At 37.6% G+C, this 14,683-nt stretch overlaps 5 protein-coding genes across 5 annotated transcripts; all 5 read right to left on the reverse strand.

Annotated features, from left to right (window-relative positions):
• Positions 1 to 67: 67 nt before the first annotated feature.
• LOC104782350 (uncharacterized) lies at positions 68 to 1,729 on the reverse strand. Its single transcript, XM_019237088.2, has 2 exons — positions 865 to 1,729; positions 68 to 626 (listed from the first exon to the last, which is right to left on the reverse strand). Exons 1-2 carry the CDS (start codon positions 1,727 to 1,729, stop codon positions 265 to 267), a joined length of 1,227 nt encoding a protein of 408 aa, XP_019092633.2. The 3' UTR covers positions 68 to 264.
• A 244-nt stretch (positions 1,730 to 1,973) lies between these two features.
• Positions 1,974 to 4,700, reverse strand: LOC104782641 (mediator of RNA polymerase II transcription subunit 11). The gene is made up of 4 exons (XM_010507668.3): positions 3,413 to 4,700; positions 3,252 to 3,319; positions 3,040 to 3,156; positions 1,974 to 2,330 (listed from the first exon to the last, which is right to left on the reverse strand). Exons 2-4 carry the CDS (start codon positions 3,303 to 3,305, stop codon positions 2,154 to 2,156), a joined length of 348 nt encoding a protein of 115 aa, XP_010505970.1. The 5' UTR covers positions 3,306 to 3,319; positions 3,413 to 4,700; the 3' UTR covers positions 1,974 to 2,153.
• Positions 4,701 to 5,262: 562 nt separating this feature from the next.
• Positions 5,263 to 7,307, reverse strand: LOC104782731 (NADH dehydrogenase [ubiquinone] iron-sulfur protein 6, mitochondrial). Its single transcript, XM_010507775.3, has 3 exons — positions 7,052 to 7,307; positions 5,724 to 5,808; positions 5,263 to 5,630 (listed from the first exon to the last, which is right to left on the reverse strand). Exons 1-3 carry the CDS (start codon positions 7,187 to 7,189, stop codon positions 5,521 to 5,523), a joined length of 333 nt encoding a protein of 110 aa, XP_010506077.1. The 5' UTR covers positions 7,190 to 7,307; the 3' UTR covers positions 5,263 to 5,520.
• Positions 7,308 to 7,443: 136 nt separating this feature from the next.
• Positions 7,444 to 9,608, reverse strand: LOC104782816 (NADPH-dependent oxidoreductase 2-alkenal reductase). Its single transcript, XM_087512446.1, has 5 exons — positions 9,253 to 9,608; positions 8,768 to 8,945; positions 8,324 to 8,490; positions 8,100 to 8,182; positions 7,444 to 8,009 (listed from the first exon to the last, which is right to left on the reverse strand). Exons 1-5 carry the CDS (start codon positions 9,484 to 9,486, stop codon positions 7,631 to 7,633), a joined length of 1,041 nt encoding a protein of 346 aa, XP_087368572.1. The 5' UTR covers positions 9,487 to 9,608; the 3' UTR covers positions 7,444 to 7,630.
• Positions 9,609 to 9,653: 45 nt separating this feature from the next.
• Positions 9,654 to 14,297, reverse strand: LOC104782905 (D-xylose-proton symporter-like 1). Its single transcript, XM_010507999.2, has 14 exons — positions 13,861 to 14,297; positions 13,403 to 13,503; positions 13,109 to 13,187; positions 12,805 to 12,864; positions 12,593 to 12,659; positions 12,383 to 12,507; positions 11,822 to 11,923; positions 11,329 to 11,697; positions 11,203 to 11,250; positions 11,043 to 11,105; positions 10,744 to 10,824; positions 10,503 to 10,601; positions 10,245 to 10,382; positions 9,654 to 10,053 (listed from the first exon to the last, which is right to left on the reverse strand). The coding sequence occupies exons 1-14, from the start codon at positions 13,903 to 13,905 to the stop codon at positions 9,922 to 9,924; spliced, it is 1,509 nt and encodes a 502-aa protein (XP_010506301.2). The 5' UTR covers positions 13,906 to 14,297; the 3' UTR covers positions 9,654 to 9,921.
• Between the last annotated feature and the right edge of the window lie 386 nt (positions 14,298 to 14,683).

A 14,683-nucleotide genomic window follows, 5' to 3' on the forward strand; every position in this document is an offset into this window, starting at 1 on the left:
AGGAGTAGAGTCGAATCTTGATAAAGATTTTAGAATTTAGTCAAGAAGTCTGTTAAAACTCATCTTATGACCACATCTTCAAAAAAAATTAATAAGAAAAAGAAAGATTCATAACTAATCGTTGTTGCTAAAAAAGTAGATTTTTGTTCCTATGATTCCAACCAACGTAATTAAAAACTATTATATGAACTCTCAATTTATACTCGATGTAACCCACCCACCCAAGAAAAGTATTTGAAAATTCTAGCTTGATATTTGTGACAATTAAATAAAGTAATTACCTGAAAGTCGAGGGACTTGAAAGAAGCTCATCAACTCAAATCTCCTTTGAACAAAGCTCAAGACTCTTTTTCCTTGGCACCTTTCATCTTCCAAGAACCTCTCTAACAAGACCTGAAAGTTTTGGAACTCTCTAGAGATAACGTCATGTAACCCACCTCTCGAATCAGCGGGTTTTGTACTATCTCTCACTGTAATGTACTGATGCTGAAGAGCTTCCCATGATAAGCAAGACTGAGCAACATAAACTAGCTCAAGGTCCTTCTCTATGCTTTGTTTTAGCCTCTTCTCTGCCGTTTCCCCCCATGAGCGCAAACTACTTGCCGTCATTTGGTTCGTGATCACACCTAGGAATGGTAAAAATGAATATTAACATCAAAATTTTGTTATAGTACTGGTTGGTAAACTATAGTATATTAAAAAGACTTTGGTTTCAAATTCAATTATTGTTAGTCTTTGAGAATGCTGTAAAAATGACAAATCGACTGTTGTGTAGGTCCTGCGATTCTAGTTTAGATTTATTCGGTGTCTCCCCCAGTTATAACTTATACTGTATAAAGACAGTAAAAATAAAAATAGACTTACTTAGGCCATAGGTTCTATCACGGCTGAGTATGTCATACCATCTCATTCTTTCGCAGTACTTCTTGTATACTTGATCAGTTTCATCATCTTCAACAACTCGATGTGTTTGATTCTCTATCACAACTGAATCTTGGCACGCTGAATCCAAGCTTGCAATAGATGAAGGCGAGGGATGATGATCTCTATCGCTAGCTACTAGAGAAGATAGATCATCATTCTCCACGTCTGAGTTTACGATATCTTCTTCTTCTTCATCACTGGTTATAGAATATTCATCTCCTTGATCTAGTGGCATAGTCGTCTGGATTTCGAACTCAAGATTGTTCTCCATGTTTACAGCATCAACAATGTCATCATCAATGTCTTTTTCCTCTTCCTCCTCGCCCTCCGTATCAAGAAGCTCACCTTCTTGATCAAATTCGTAGAAAAAATCGTCTTCCTCTTCAAGAATCTTGCCTTCTCGCAGAGCTAGAAGAACTTTTAATTGAGTATCCACTTGATATTTAAAAGAAAAGCTAAAGGCAGGAATCGGATTATGAATACTTCTAGAAAGTTCCAAGTTATTAAGGGTGTTCTTGATCTCTTTCCTAGGCTCAATGGTACATGTAGCCTCCCTTCTAACTATAATGACTTGGAGAAAACTAGTAAATAGCTTAGAGAACGTGACCAAGACCGATGAAAAGGCGTTATATAACGTTTGAAAAGATGGGTGAAGCCATAAAAAGAAGAGATAGAGCCATATAAGAAGTTGACAAAGAAACAGAACAACAGGGTGCATGTATAGTTTCAGATAAGACGATCTCAAGAAACCATCTCGAATCACTATGGATTCTATAATTAGCCAACATGTTGAGAGTATAGCCATCAAATTTTCACAGAGAGGCAGAGAGAGAGAGAGAAAGACGAAGAGAAAGGGACTAAAAAGAGGAGAGTGTGTTTATAAAGACGAGAAGCTGCTGCTGCGAAAGAGCCTTGTTCGAATTTTTATCCCTCAGCGTGATCATTAATAAATTAAGTTGGTAAAGGGTCAATTTTACTTGCGCAAAATCTAATATAGTAAGTAGGAGAATATCTTACTTGTGTAGTTGTGTGCAACAGGGCACTCATGCTAAAAAAAACCAGACAAACTTTACTGGGATAACCTACAACTGATCTAGAGACTATATAGCACAATGGTTTAACATAATTCGTCAAGTAAGCCTTTTATGAATATCAATAGCAAGGAAGACAGATACAACTTGTAAAAATCCCACAAAAATGAGCAAAAAAATCTGCCTAGAGTTGCGAGCTCAATCAGAAGAAATATACCGGTCAGCAGTTTGTTTCAGATCATCAAGCTGCGTGAGAACATATTCAAGTTTCTGGAAGCAGATCTCATTAGCTATTCTAGCGTTGTAATCGCATTTCTCAAAGGGACGGTACTCGCAAGCGCTTTTGATCTCTTCCCTTAATGTTACTTGAATATCCTGCAAGTTTTCATATTGTATTATATATGGATTGGCGATACATTTGTATGTTGCATACATGTACAGTCCAAGATGAACAAGTTCATGGATCAGACAATGAAGCTGAAATATTCAAACTTTATTCAAGACAGAAAACCCAAAATCAAAACTCCAGAAAAGAAAAAAAGCCTTTTACTTGTTCATGGAATGTAATACTCTCTAATCTAGATTTGTGTCAAATGAGAGCCCAAATGTTCTTTGAACAGTGAGGCTCTATCAAATATGAATATATCACTCATAAAACCTTAAGCCTAAGAATGAAGGATCAATGTCAAATCCTAAGAAACAGGAAAGGAATAATACAAACATAGAGATTGTGAGACATGAAACCATATATGTTCACTAGCCAAAGAAGAAAAAGTACATTAACTGCAAAACGAAATGCAGTGGCCGTCTTGAAGACTAAACCCTAAACTTTGATCAGGCAGCGTAATGAACCCTAATATAGACTTGTGTCAAATTGAATGATCAACACTCATAAAAGGAAGGCAAATATGGTGAAAGAGCAGAAAGAATACTAATCTAGACTTGTGTCAATGAGCCCCAATATTATTCCATAAGCTAGTTTTATCAAAACACTAGAATCCATCAGAAAATATCAGAAGTTCCATCACTCATAAACCATAAGGTCAAGCATAAACGGTAATGAAGAAGAGATTGAGGGAAGAACCTTCATAGATTGCATAAACTCTCGGCAATGGCTGTTGACGAACTCTTTTTTGGGTCCAGAAGGGCTCGCGAGCTCTTCCATCACTCCTCCAGCTAGTTCCAAAACCTTAACAACTCTCTGCGCGGAAGAAAACAAAACGCATACACATTCTCAAATCACATAATCAATCTCTCTAAGGGAAGAAATAGTCTTAAGTGTTCCGAAATTTTCACATTCTCGACATTCTGGAGTCGCTGCAACGAAGTGTTCTGCGTCTGCGGATCCATCCTCGATTACGAAACTGAATTTATATATCAATCACAATGACGTCAAACTCAAATCCATTCATACACATACACTACAATAAGTAGTCAAATCGGAGAAGTGGAAGTACCTCAATGGAACACGACGGCGATTAAAGAAAGTGACGACGGAGGGGAACACGGAGAATTCAGAATCAACGGGGCGAGATAGAGATCAGCAACGGAGAGTCTCTCGGCAACCACAGATCGGAAAAGATAAGAAGAGAAGAGGATTTTGTGACAAAATCCCACACGAGGGTTTATCTTGGGATTGGGATTGGATCAGAATCGATCTATGAAACTCGATTTGAATCCCAATTCTCGATCCACGATTTGAAGCTCCGTTTCGATCAGATCAATCGAGCATATAAATAAATAAAAATCAGATTTTTTTTTTTTTTAGTTGGTAGAAGAAACTGATGAAACTGGTGAAAGAATACCTAAGAAACCGATCCGAAAGACAGAAAGCTAAATCGAATCGGAAAAAAGAAAGAAAAAAGTTTTTAAAAAGACGAGATTGAAGTTACAACAAATTCAACGTCGTGAGAGAAATTGAATCGTCGTCGTCGTCTTCGTCATGATGAATTCAAAATTAATCTTTTTTTTTTTTTTGGTTTAGATTAGAGGGTCCAAATCTAATCGGAAAGGGGAATCATTCGTAGCCAAGAGTGACTGACACGCGTTTCTTTTTCTAGAATAACTCTTTTTTTTTTTTGTGTTTTTTTTTGGTTCAGTACTACTACTACAACACCTCTTCTTATGTCTGATTTCACATGACGTCATCACTATTTCTTTAAAAAAAAATTTAAAAAAAAACGTATTTTTATAATTTGAGCCCAACCAAAGCAGAGTAATAAAATAAAAACCCTAACTTTGATTGTGATTCTCTTCTACCTCGTTAAACAGCCACTTCCCTAAAACCCTAAAAAGCTCTCCGCTGTTCATTTTGAGAATCATATCTAAAGAAGAAGAAGAAGATGGGTTCGAATAAGAAGAAAAAGCAAAGCAAGGGTGAAGGATCCGGTGGTGGAGGAGGAGGAGTCGCAGAGGAAGGCAATCAGATGATTAACGACCCAAGGTTCTCGTCGGCGCACACGGACCCTAGATTCCGTAGTATGCCGAGGCGTCAGTCAAAAATCGCTATCGACTCTCGATTCAAGCCTATGTTCTCTGATAAGCGATTTACCACGGCTAATGCTCCCGTCGATAAGCGTGGCAAAGGAAACGATTTGCTTCGTGATTTTTATCGACTTGATGAAGAAGATAATGATGATGCTAAGAATTATGTAGCAATCTTCTCGATTCAAATTCGACCTCAACTCTGGCTCAAACGCTTAATTTTTAGATTTTGAGCTAGACCCTTTTTCTAGTACTTGCGATAATTGATCATCATCTAGTTCTCTCATACAAATCTTGGAACTCAGCGGTTTTTTTTTTTTCGAGATGAAATGCGTCGTAATAGTAAATGTGTAATCCAAGTCAAACTGTCGTTATCTGATAGTTATGTATTTAAAAAAAAAAATTGAATTTTATTCCACGCGCCTTTCTTTTAAAATTTTGTAAAAACGACGAAATCCTTGGACTATATAGACCACCCGTTTTGGCACCGTGTCGTTGACGCGGTATAAGTGCGCGTGGTGCGCGTAGCATCATATTTATTTCTGTTCGCGTCTCAAGTTATGATGGGACACGCGCCTCACGTGCAATCCGGTTCCAAAGGCCTACCTATTAGTGGGCCTTACTTGTAAGCCTAGTAAAATCTTGTTTGTGCATAGTTTAGCGCAAATTCAACTATTGTAGTTTGAGAAATTAAATTATGCGAATTGCTGCTCACCACCTCCGTATTAAGTAGCGAGAAAAAATCATATAAACGAATAAATTTTGGTAGCATAAAAGGCCATTCCTAGAGTTGGAACGTGGAAAAAGAGAGCCAACTCCACACTAGTGCAAACCCCAAGCTCTTTTATGAGCTCAGTGTCATGGGAAATTATAGTGATTTCAGATCTTGATTGAATGTTACAAAATGACTGAGTGCTGAAGTGAGGATGAAACGAAATTCAAACTTACCCGACTTCAATCGAATCCTTTATTATATATGTTATAGCTGACGATGTGGGCACACCAGGAAAAACAATACACAAACTTAGAAAATGCAATAAAAAGGGAGTGAGACTAGCGATTTCTCTTTCAGAATTTGCCTTCAGTGATGATGATCTTGAACGTAACGAAGGCCACAGTACTTGCAAATCGCAGGCTCATCTAGGTCGAGGCATATGAACTCAATTGGATGACCAAGGGCCGGATTGGTGTCTGCAAGTTATACAATCTATACATTAATATCTGTTTTGCTCATTTAGAAATTTACTCAATATAATGGGCCACTAATGAGAAAAGGAGACAAACCTCCTTCACAAGCAGCAATCCTTCCATCAACTTTGATAGGTGGAACCTCACTGATCAGTTCCATTGGTGACTTCTTGCTTCTATCCTGTAGAGATTAGTTCCTCAACAGTGTTAGTACCAGAAAAGTGGCAAAGAAAACAAATGTGATACACAACTTCATAACTTACCAGAAAGGACTGGTATAGAGCCTATGCAATTTATATAATATATACGGATTTGAAAATCAAACCAAACTTATAACTCCACTAGACTCAATCATTAATTTTCTATGAACGCAGAGCTGTCATCTTTACTAGGAAGAGTATGTACCATCTCTTCATAACAACCCGATAACACACAGTCTTCTCAAGCATTGGTAACAAGGGCAAGTTGATCTGGGTGTCAAAGGGTACTTAGGGTAGTGCCAGCGTAAAGGAAAAAGCTCAAACCTACTTATTGATTTGACTAAACAACTTAATAGTTAAAACACATACTTAATTTTCTACCTCCCGAAATTCATCAACGAAAAGAACTAACTCCAAGACAAAAGCTATGAAGGTAATAGTGCTATGACGACAACAACTATTGAAAAATATGCCATGGATTCGTGGAGTTCTATTCACTTATTAAGCGTTGAATATGTAAAATAAGATAGACAGAAGCATCTTATACCACAAATAAATGCACCAAATTTTGACCTAAACTTTTAAAGTTAGCAATCAAAGATAGTACAAATTATCAGGAATGAGAACAGTTTCTTCTGATATTAAAGGTATCTCAGTTTTCTACACCTATTCAGCACTCAAGCCCTTTGGCTTATATATTGCTAGGCACTGGATTATGGTTAAAGACTGATGTAAGAACATTTCTCGAGTACATGGGCACATCAATACAAGGCCTAAGTTTTCCAACGACAAGATTATAGCGCAGATAGTTTTTATCCGTCAAACCACAAATTCTCCATGTAAATAGTAAATAAATAAAACAGTAATACTTGTGGAAGATTAATCTAATGTCCTTAACATCCAAACAATTTGTAAGCAGTTTGATACAGATACCACTGCCTCTATGAACACTGATCCAACATCGAAAACAATTTTTCAGTTATTCGAAAGAGAAAGAGACTCACTAGCAGCAATTTTCAGAAATCAGCATTTCCCTGTGATTTCCAAAATCCAGTTCAACGATCTAACCCTAAGGGGGGGGGGGGGATCACCGAGACTATATCCCCGAATAATTCACGCAAATTAGAGTAATTAAAGATCTAATTCTGGGAAAGATTTATGCGAGGTGCGAAAGAGCTAGAAAAATAAGGACGGTAAAGACTAGTTCATGATCGCGAAAAGTACCTGCATCCATTTGGCGGTGTGATTTCCGACGAGATCGTCTGTTGGAATGCCGAGTTGAGTGGTGGCCACACTAAAATTCCTCCGGGAAGATGGAAGAATATGCGATCGGATTAGGGCTTTCAGGAGATTCGACGCCATTGCTCCAACACACGAGAAATTCAGAGGTAAGAGAGTCTATCGAGAGAGAGAGAGAGAAGCTATGCCAAAAACAACGACGCATTTAATTGGGCTTTTATTCATAAACACAGGCCCACTTATCTAAGGCATACAAAGGCCCTTGAGTTCTTTGTTGTAAAAATTTATTCTTGCAAAATTCAAATTACCAACAAACATTTTTTTTTTTAATATATATTTTGATTCTGATCGAAAATACTATAGAACTAGAGAAAATCAGTAGAAAAATGTAAATGAATAATGAAATATTTTTAGTTGTTAATAAAACATCAGAAGTACAAAAATTGTGAATCTATTATGTTATTGTGGTGTTGTTGTAATGTAGGTACAAAATTGTAGAATAGAGATAGCGAAATTGTGCAATCGCCTACGTTACGAGAAGGCTTTATTTTGAAACCGCCTGATTCATTCACGAGCAACCACTATGAGTTGTTTGCCGACGTTCTTACCATGGAACAGTCCAAGCAAAGCTGATGGTCCGTTCTCGAGTCCTTCAACTACATCCTCAACATAAGTTATCTTCCCTTCTCTTATATATGGAAGCACAAAATCCAGGAACTTCAAGTATTTGTTGAAGTAGTCAGAGACCACAAACCCTTGAATCCTAATCCGCTTGTAGATTACAGTTGCTAGGTTGTGTACACCTTCTTGGTCCTCCAGGTTGTACTGCGAGATCATACCACATACTGCGATACGGCCGTGTAACTTCATGTTTAGGAGCACTGCGTCTAGCATTTTGCCTCCTACATTCTCAAAGTATACGTCGATTCCTTCCGGGAAACACCTGCATGGTCACAAAAATATATCATTGTTTTGAGTCAGATCTCTCTATATCACAAAGGGATAGATATGAAAAGAAGAATGATCTATTGACCTCTTCAGTGCAGCATTAAGGTCATTCTCTTCTTTGTAATTGAAAGCTTCATCAAACCCGAACTTGTTCTTGAGAAGATCAACCTATAGCAAAACTCAACAGAGAAAGAAAAAAAAAGGGACAAGTGACTCTCTTGATAGAAAGACAAGACTTAATCAGATCTATATTATTGTTTGATAAGGAAATGGATTAATAGCTAGACTACAAAAAAAAAGTCTGATTACCTTTTCTTTACTTCCAGCACTTCCAACGACATAGCAACCCATAATCTTTGCAAATTGTCCCACGAGCTGACCAACTGCACCAGATGCAGCTGACACGAACACGGTTTCTCCTTTCTTAGGAGAACAGATTTCATAAAACCCAGCATAGGCAGTCATACCGGGCATACCTGACAGAAACAGAGGAATGCTCTAAGACACACTAGTTAACTACTGGAACTTGTAGAGTTTTGAACAATGTTATTAGATTTGTTAGCGATCAAAGCAACTATTCTACATGATTTGGATCTTGTGTCAATGAAGCATGCATCAGCATTACAATCCAAGACCATACCAATATGACCAATCTATCATGCCAGCTTTCTCACTATGCAAGTTGACAATTTCCCTATAATTACCAAGTGATCAATAACAAACATGACCAAAAGAGAAGCAGAGATAACATACCGAGAAGTCCAGTGTAGTAGGATAACGGAACATCAGTATGTTGGATCTTGAAATGTGAAAAATCTGGAGTTATGACACTATACTCCTCCCATCCAACTAATCCCCAAAGTAAGTCTCCTTTTTTGTAATCCGGGTGCCCAGAGTCTATCACTTTAGACACTGAAAACCCATTGATTGGCTGCAAGCAACACAGTAATAACATTTTACACGATTCAAAATATAATTTCTCGTCAGGGTCCTTCAAGAGTCTGTCTCTCAAGGAGATTAGCAAGACCATAAGAGACGTCGTACTGGTCATAGAATAGAATAATGTTTTCTAAATTTAAAAAACAATGTTTCCAAATCCATATCCGCTTCAATAGTGAAATTGTTTCCGGAAACGTAACAACGATCGACTTTCTCCATATAGATTCTCATTTTTTTTTTTTTTTTGTCTTCCAGAGAACAATGCGTAAATTATAATAATAAATGTTGTTATGGTGTACCTCACCGGGATTGTAACCTTGAGCTAGCGCAGCAGTGGCGGGATCAGGCTTTCCCATGCGAATGCGCATGTAAGGATCGCAAGAAAGGTAGAGATTCTTCACCAATACCGTCTTGGATCCCGCAGGTATCTTTAAATCGACGGTGGAATCGGTGAAGATAAGGTCAGATTCCTTGGGGAAACCGGTGACGTAATCTCGCAATATGACCTGCTTGTTGGTCGCTGTGGTTGCCATTATCTCTGTGATATAGTTTCTCTATACCGCAAAAGATGATTTTTGTGTTCTTCGTCCTGCCGAGTTCTGTACTTATAGGCTTCACGAATCGTGCGGTATAATAGCCAGAAGGCCCACACAACATGCTAAAAGAATACGTGGTATCTTATGATTAAACGCTGCTTATGTGGAACACAAACAAAACTGCAATAGAACAAAATTTTGAATGCGTGACGTGAGTATATCTTCTTACATTTTTAAAATACAAACTAAGCAAACTTTTTGTCCAGCGCATCGATGAAAGTTTTACAGCGAGCTGCATCAATTCTTTTTTATCCATACAGTGAAAATTCCGCCGTAAACGACGCTACCTTCCGACCTGCGGTTGCTGCATTTGTGATTCATAGCCTCAAGCAACGAAGCAGCAAGTAAAATGGAGCTAAGATGAGAAAAAATTTAGAGACATTTGGCTTCAATTTCTTCAAGAGTGAGACCCTTTGTCTCAGGCACAATAAAGTAGATGAAGAACAGAGACAGTACACATATCACTCCAAATCCACAGAACAATACTCCAGCTCCTAACAGATCCTGCAAAACAATACTAAGTGAGCTAAAACCTCAAAAGTTCGATAATCTCTCAGGGGAAAAAACAGAAGAAGATATGGAACTAACAAGATATATGAGAGCTAACTTGGGAATCTCTCGTTACACAATCTTTTCTTAAAGTTATAGCTTAGTTCTATTGAAGATATATATTTATAGAGAAGGACTTTCTTTACCTTTAGAGGTGAGAACGCAAATGTCACAAGTGCATTTGCACCGAAATTAATAAGCACTGCTAGACTGATTCCTCGACCTCTTAGTTTTAAGGGAAATATCTCTGAAATCATCAGCCAACCAATAGGGCCAAAAGATAGCTGCAAGATTAGTGGAAAGTCTCTTACGGTTGTATCCAATTTTTTGTATCAAATACAGTCTTGCATATGACATTGCCAGCAATGGAACTTTTATCAGACAAGTCTGTAAGAATATTTAACCTGGTAACAGCCCACATACAGTAGCAACGCAGCTACAGCAACAGCTGGTACATTATTATAAAAGATGTAATAGGACCCCAGGAGGAACAATGAGATCACCTGTTACACAATTGAAAATACACGAGAGTAAATTTCTGGATCGATTAGATTCTGTCTCTTGTAATCGAAAAGACAGTGAACATGTGGAAATTAGTGGAACAAACAATTAAAAAGAGAAAACATAAGAAGTCAGAGGCCATACCATGCCACTAACACCACCAAGAAGTAAAGGTCTCCTTCCAAGTCTATCAATAACTATAACAGAAACTCCTGTCATAACCAACTGCAACAGTAAAGGATCACATCAAGTCTTCGAAAGGAAATTTTTTAAATAGCTTTGCAGCAGAAAAAGTCAGCTCACAAGGATAATACGGTTGAAATTGTGCTAAGCATTTATATTTACTACTTCTAAAATTGTTACCAGTTGTACTACAAAGCATAACAATCCTTTAATATATTTTTGCTAAAAGCATCTCACATGTCATGAACAAATATTAATACCTTCAATAGACCAAGCAGAATTGAGATCCGAGTTGCATCAGCTGCAGCAGAAAAGCCGGCAGTCTAACAGGTAATGTAAGTGGTAAACGAAGTTAAGATTCTCTCATGAGTTTCCTCCTATTGAACAGAATCCAAATAAAGTAGAGATAAAAAGAAAAACCTGCAGTATTGATGGTGCATAATAAAGTACACTTGGTTGTCCAGTTATCTGCCATTTGCAAAGCAAACATATCTTCAGTTACTGTTCATTTTCTTAAGGAAAAATTGATGAATTGACTGCATCAACCTGTTGGAACAAGACTAATCCTCCTGCTATAGTGAGAGCTTTCAAGCATTTTCCTCGAAATAATTCACCAAATGTAGCTTCTTTGTCCTCGCCCACAAAGGCAAGGTCAGCCAATATCTCGTTTACTTGTTCAGCTGCTGAGTCAGCTATGGCAGGCCCTCTAAGGCGGCGAAGAGACCTAATTGCAGCCTGTTGAAGATTCTCCACATTACTTTTCCCCTGTAGTGCGCGCAATAAAAGCCACCTGGGAGATGCTGGTAGCCAACACATTCCAATTCCCATAATAATCGGCACAGGGAGAATTGTTGCGTACATGTAACGCCAACCAGAAATAACCGTAACCCAAAGGCTACCGATTCCGTAACCTCCCTTCACAAAATTTTATGTGTCAGTTTAACTTGGTGGACAAAAAGGTTTCAAAAAGGATGATGCAATACTGTAACTTTGAACTGAGAAATAAAATTCCAAAATCCTCAGAGCTTCGAAAACTTACAACCATCCCAAGGACAGTGGAGAATTCCTTTAGTGATATCATCCGTCCACGTATCTGACTTGGAGCAGTCTCTGCAATGTACATCGGAGCCGCGTGCATTGTCTAAAAGCAACGGAACATATCAAGTTATCAACTTTCAAGTTGAAAAGAATGCTAAAAACGTACTCCATAACATAACAGTATGGATTCATACCAAGTAGAACAAACATCTTAATTTGAACGTTAAACTAGATTCATAAACAATGGCTCATGAATGAGACAGTACAAGAAGAATAGGAAGAATTCTATCTCATCGCTATAGGTGCATACTCTTTCCCAAAGTCCACCAATCAATGAATTGAAGAAGTGACACACTGCTAGGTTGGTCTATGTGTGGTTGTATGTGGATGCATCAGATAACACATGCTCAGTAATAAAAGGAAGCATAATTCTACCTAATAAATAGCTATTGTAGATGTTGACTTTGATTGATTACTTGGTCAAATGCATGATGCACATTGGAAGATCCATGGGCATATCAGTTTCAGCAGGCAATAACTAAAGATGTGTGATATATCTCACCAGTCCAATCCCGATGCCATACATAACCCGTCCAATTATCAGTACGGAAAAGACAGGTGCCACTGCAGTTACAATGGCTCCAACAAGATACAAGAATGCAGCCAAAATCAGCTCCTTTCTTCTTCCTTGAAAATTCAATGCAACAATTCAATTTCTTTTAGATGGAGAGACTGCTACATGTTCAGATGAAGGAACCCGAGAAAAACCAACCTATAATATCGGCAACACTAAATGCAACAATGGAACCAATTAAGGCACCATACAGTGAGCCACTAGTCTGCACAAATTTTTTAAAACATTGTAAACAAATTTGATTTTCTTCAACAACAAAGATCAAACTCTAGTAAGGAGGGAACAAGAACAAAAAAATAATGCAGTAACCAACATGTAAAAGATCCAAGAAAGGTGAATTATAGACTCACAATGATACCAACATCAACTGGAGACAAGTCGTACCATGAAATTCCACTTAGCGTTGGCGACTGTAGAGGAGGCAAAAGCAGAGTAGTTAACAGAATGTTGAAAGGCTTAGTCCAACGACAGGAGGCAAAAAAGCAAGTGCAGGTGTGAACTACGAAATAGCATTATTTTAACTGGGAAACTAGTACACAGCTTTACGATATTGTAAAAGCTTGGGAAACAAGAGCTAAAAGACTAGAGAAAGCAGGAAAAGTCAAACTTGAGTACCTACAGCACAGGCTTTAGAACAAGGTCAAAACCAATTACCTTAATAGAAATGGTTGCACAAGATGTAGCACCAATTTCATAACCAAAAAGCAAGGCTCCAAGAGCTGGAAAGAGAAACCTGCAATAAATGACTTGTTACTTCTTATCAATGCTTTTTAGACAAATCTGTGTGATGTGCATATCCAAAGATTCCCACTTGCTTTCATCAAAAAAATATTGGCAAACAAACTATAAATAGCCAACGAAACAAAACAATCTGGGACCACAACTTTAATTCAATTGGTATTTGATGACTAACAAGCAAACAAAGTAAAAAAGAAAATAGAGACTCACGGAGGAATGGCTGCAAGAACAGAGTAGTTTTCTGGGCTGTGGTTCTCCTTAATCAGAGGTTCCTTTTCAGCACTAATCCCACCTGAAGAAGAATCACCAATCTACAAAGAACATAGTTTGAATCACCAAATCGTTTATTTCAAACCCAGAAGCTAAGGTCAAAAATCTCATGCTTAAAAAATTGAAACCCCAATATTACACAAGCTAGACACATTACAGCGAAATCGAAATCAATTTCCTAACAATCTCTTAAATTCCAAAAATCAAGTCAAACCCTAACCCCTTATACCATTTCATTCGAAACTTTATTTAAAACCCCTTTATATAGTCGACCAGGAGAAGAGTCAAAACAAACAAAACTCATTACAATTTTGCTCTCGGAAACCTAAAAAAAAAAAACGAACAATGAAGAGAAGAGAAGAGGGGAAATAATCAAAGGACGAGAGAGTTGCGAAAACCTGTCCAACGGAAGAGATCGATTGCCTCTCGGGATCAAACTCCATGGTTACGGAAGCTTGATTATGGACCCCGTGAGTGTGGTTTGCTCAACGAGAGCCAGATAAAGAGATCTCGTTTTGGGGGTGGGGTTCGTAGGAATTTAACTTGAGCTCGACGAGCTTTGAATTTGCAGAGGAGAAAAAACGTGAGGACGGGAGACGACAAGTATGCCAGAGGGTGGTAATCAATGTTAACGGGACAGTGGACGACGCTTTATATAGTCGATCTTAATTTCAAATTAAAGCTTACTTTTCCTAATTTAAAATTATTTATTTCACCCGTTTTGGTACGAAATTAGTCTTAATAGTGTGTTTTGCATATATTAATCAAAATTGCAAATTTTCTTGTTTAGAGAAAGTTTGGCAACAGAAGTGACAAAGTTGACCAAAAAAACGACAAGGAACAAAGAAAAACTGTGTAAGGGCATGTTTATCGGAGGGTTGTAAAGGGTGGTACAGAGGTGCTGATTTTGTATTAAATTTATTCCCATATAAAGTTTTTAAAAAGAAAAACAAAACATGTTTTCAGCCGGCAGTCATGTTTTTTTTTATAATTAAATTCCATTCCAGGTCCAGCAATGCATGCCTATTTATCTTCTTATGATGATAGATATCCGTTTTGGGGAAAATGTCTCATGCAGATGTTTTTTTAATTTTGTTTGGTCGACTATGCAGACGTATTTAAATATTAAGACTTTTTTGGAAGATAGGTATATTTTTCTTTATTGGAAGATACACACAAGAAAACAAAATATTTATATTTTCTGTCCACATGTGATGAACG

The sequence above is a fragment of the Camelina sativa genome, chromosome 1, assembly GCF_030686135.1.
Source record: "Camelina sativa cultivar CO46 ecotype springtype chromosome 1, ASM3068613v1".
Lineage (NCBI taxonomy): Eukaryota > Viridiplantae > Streptophyta > Magnoliopsida > Brassicales > Brassicaceae > Camelina > Camelina sativa.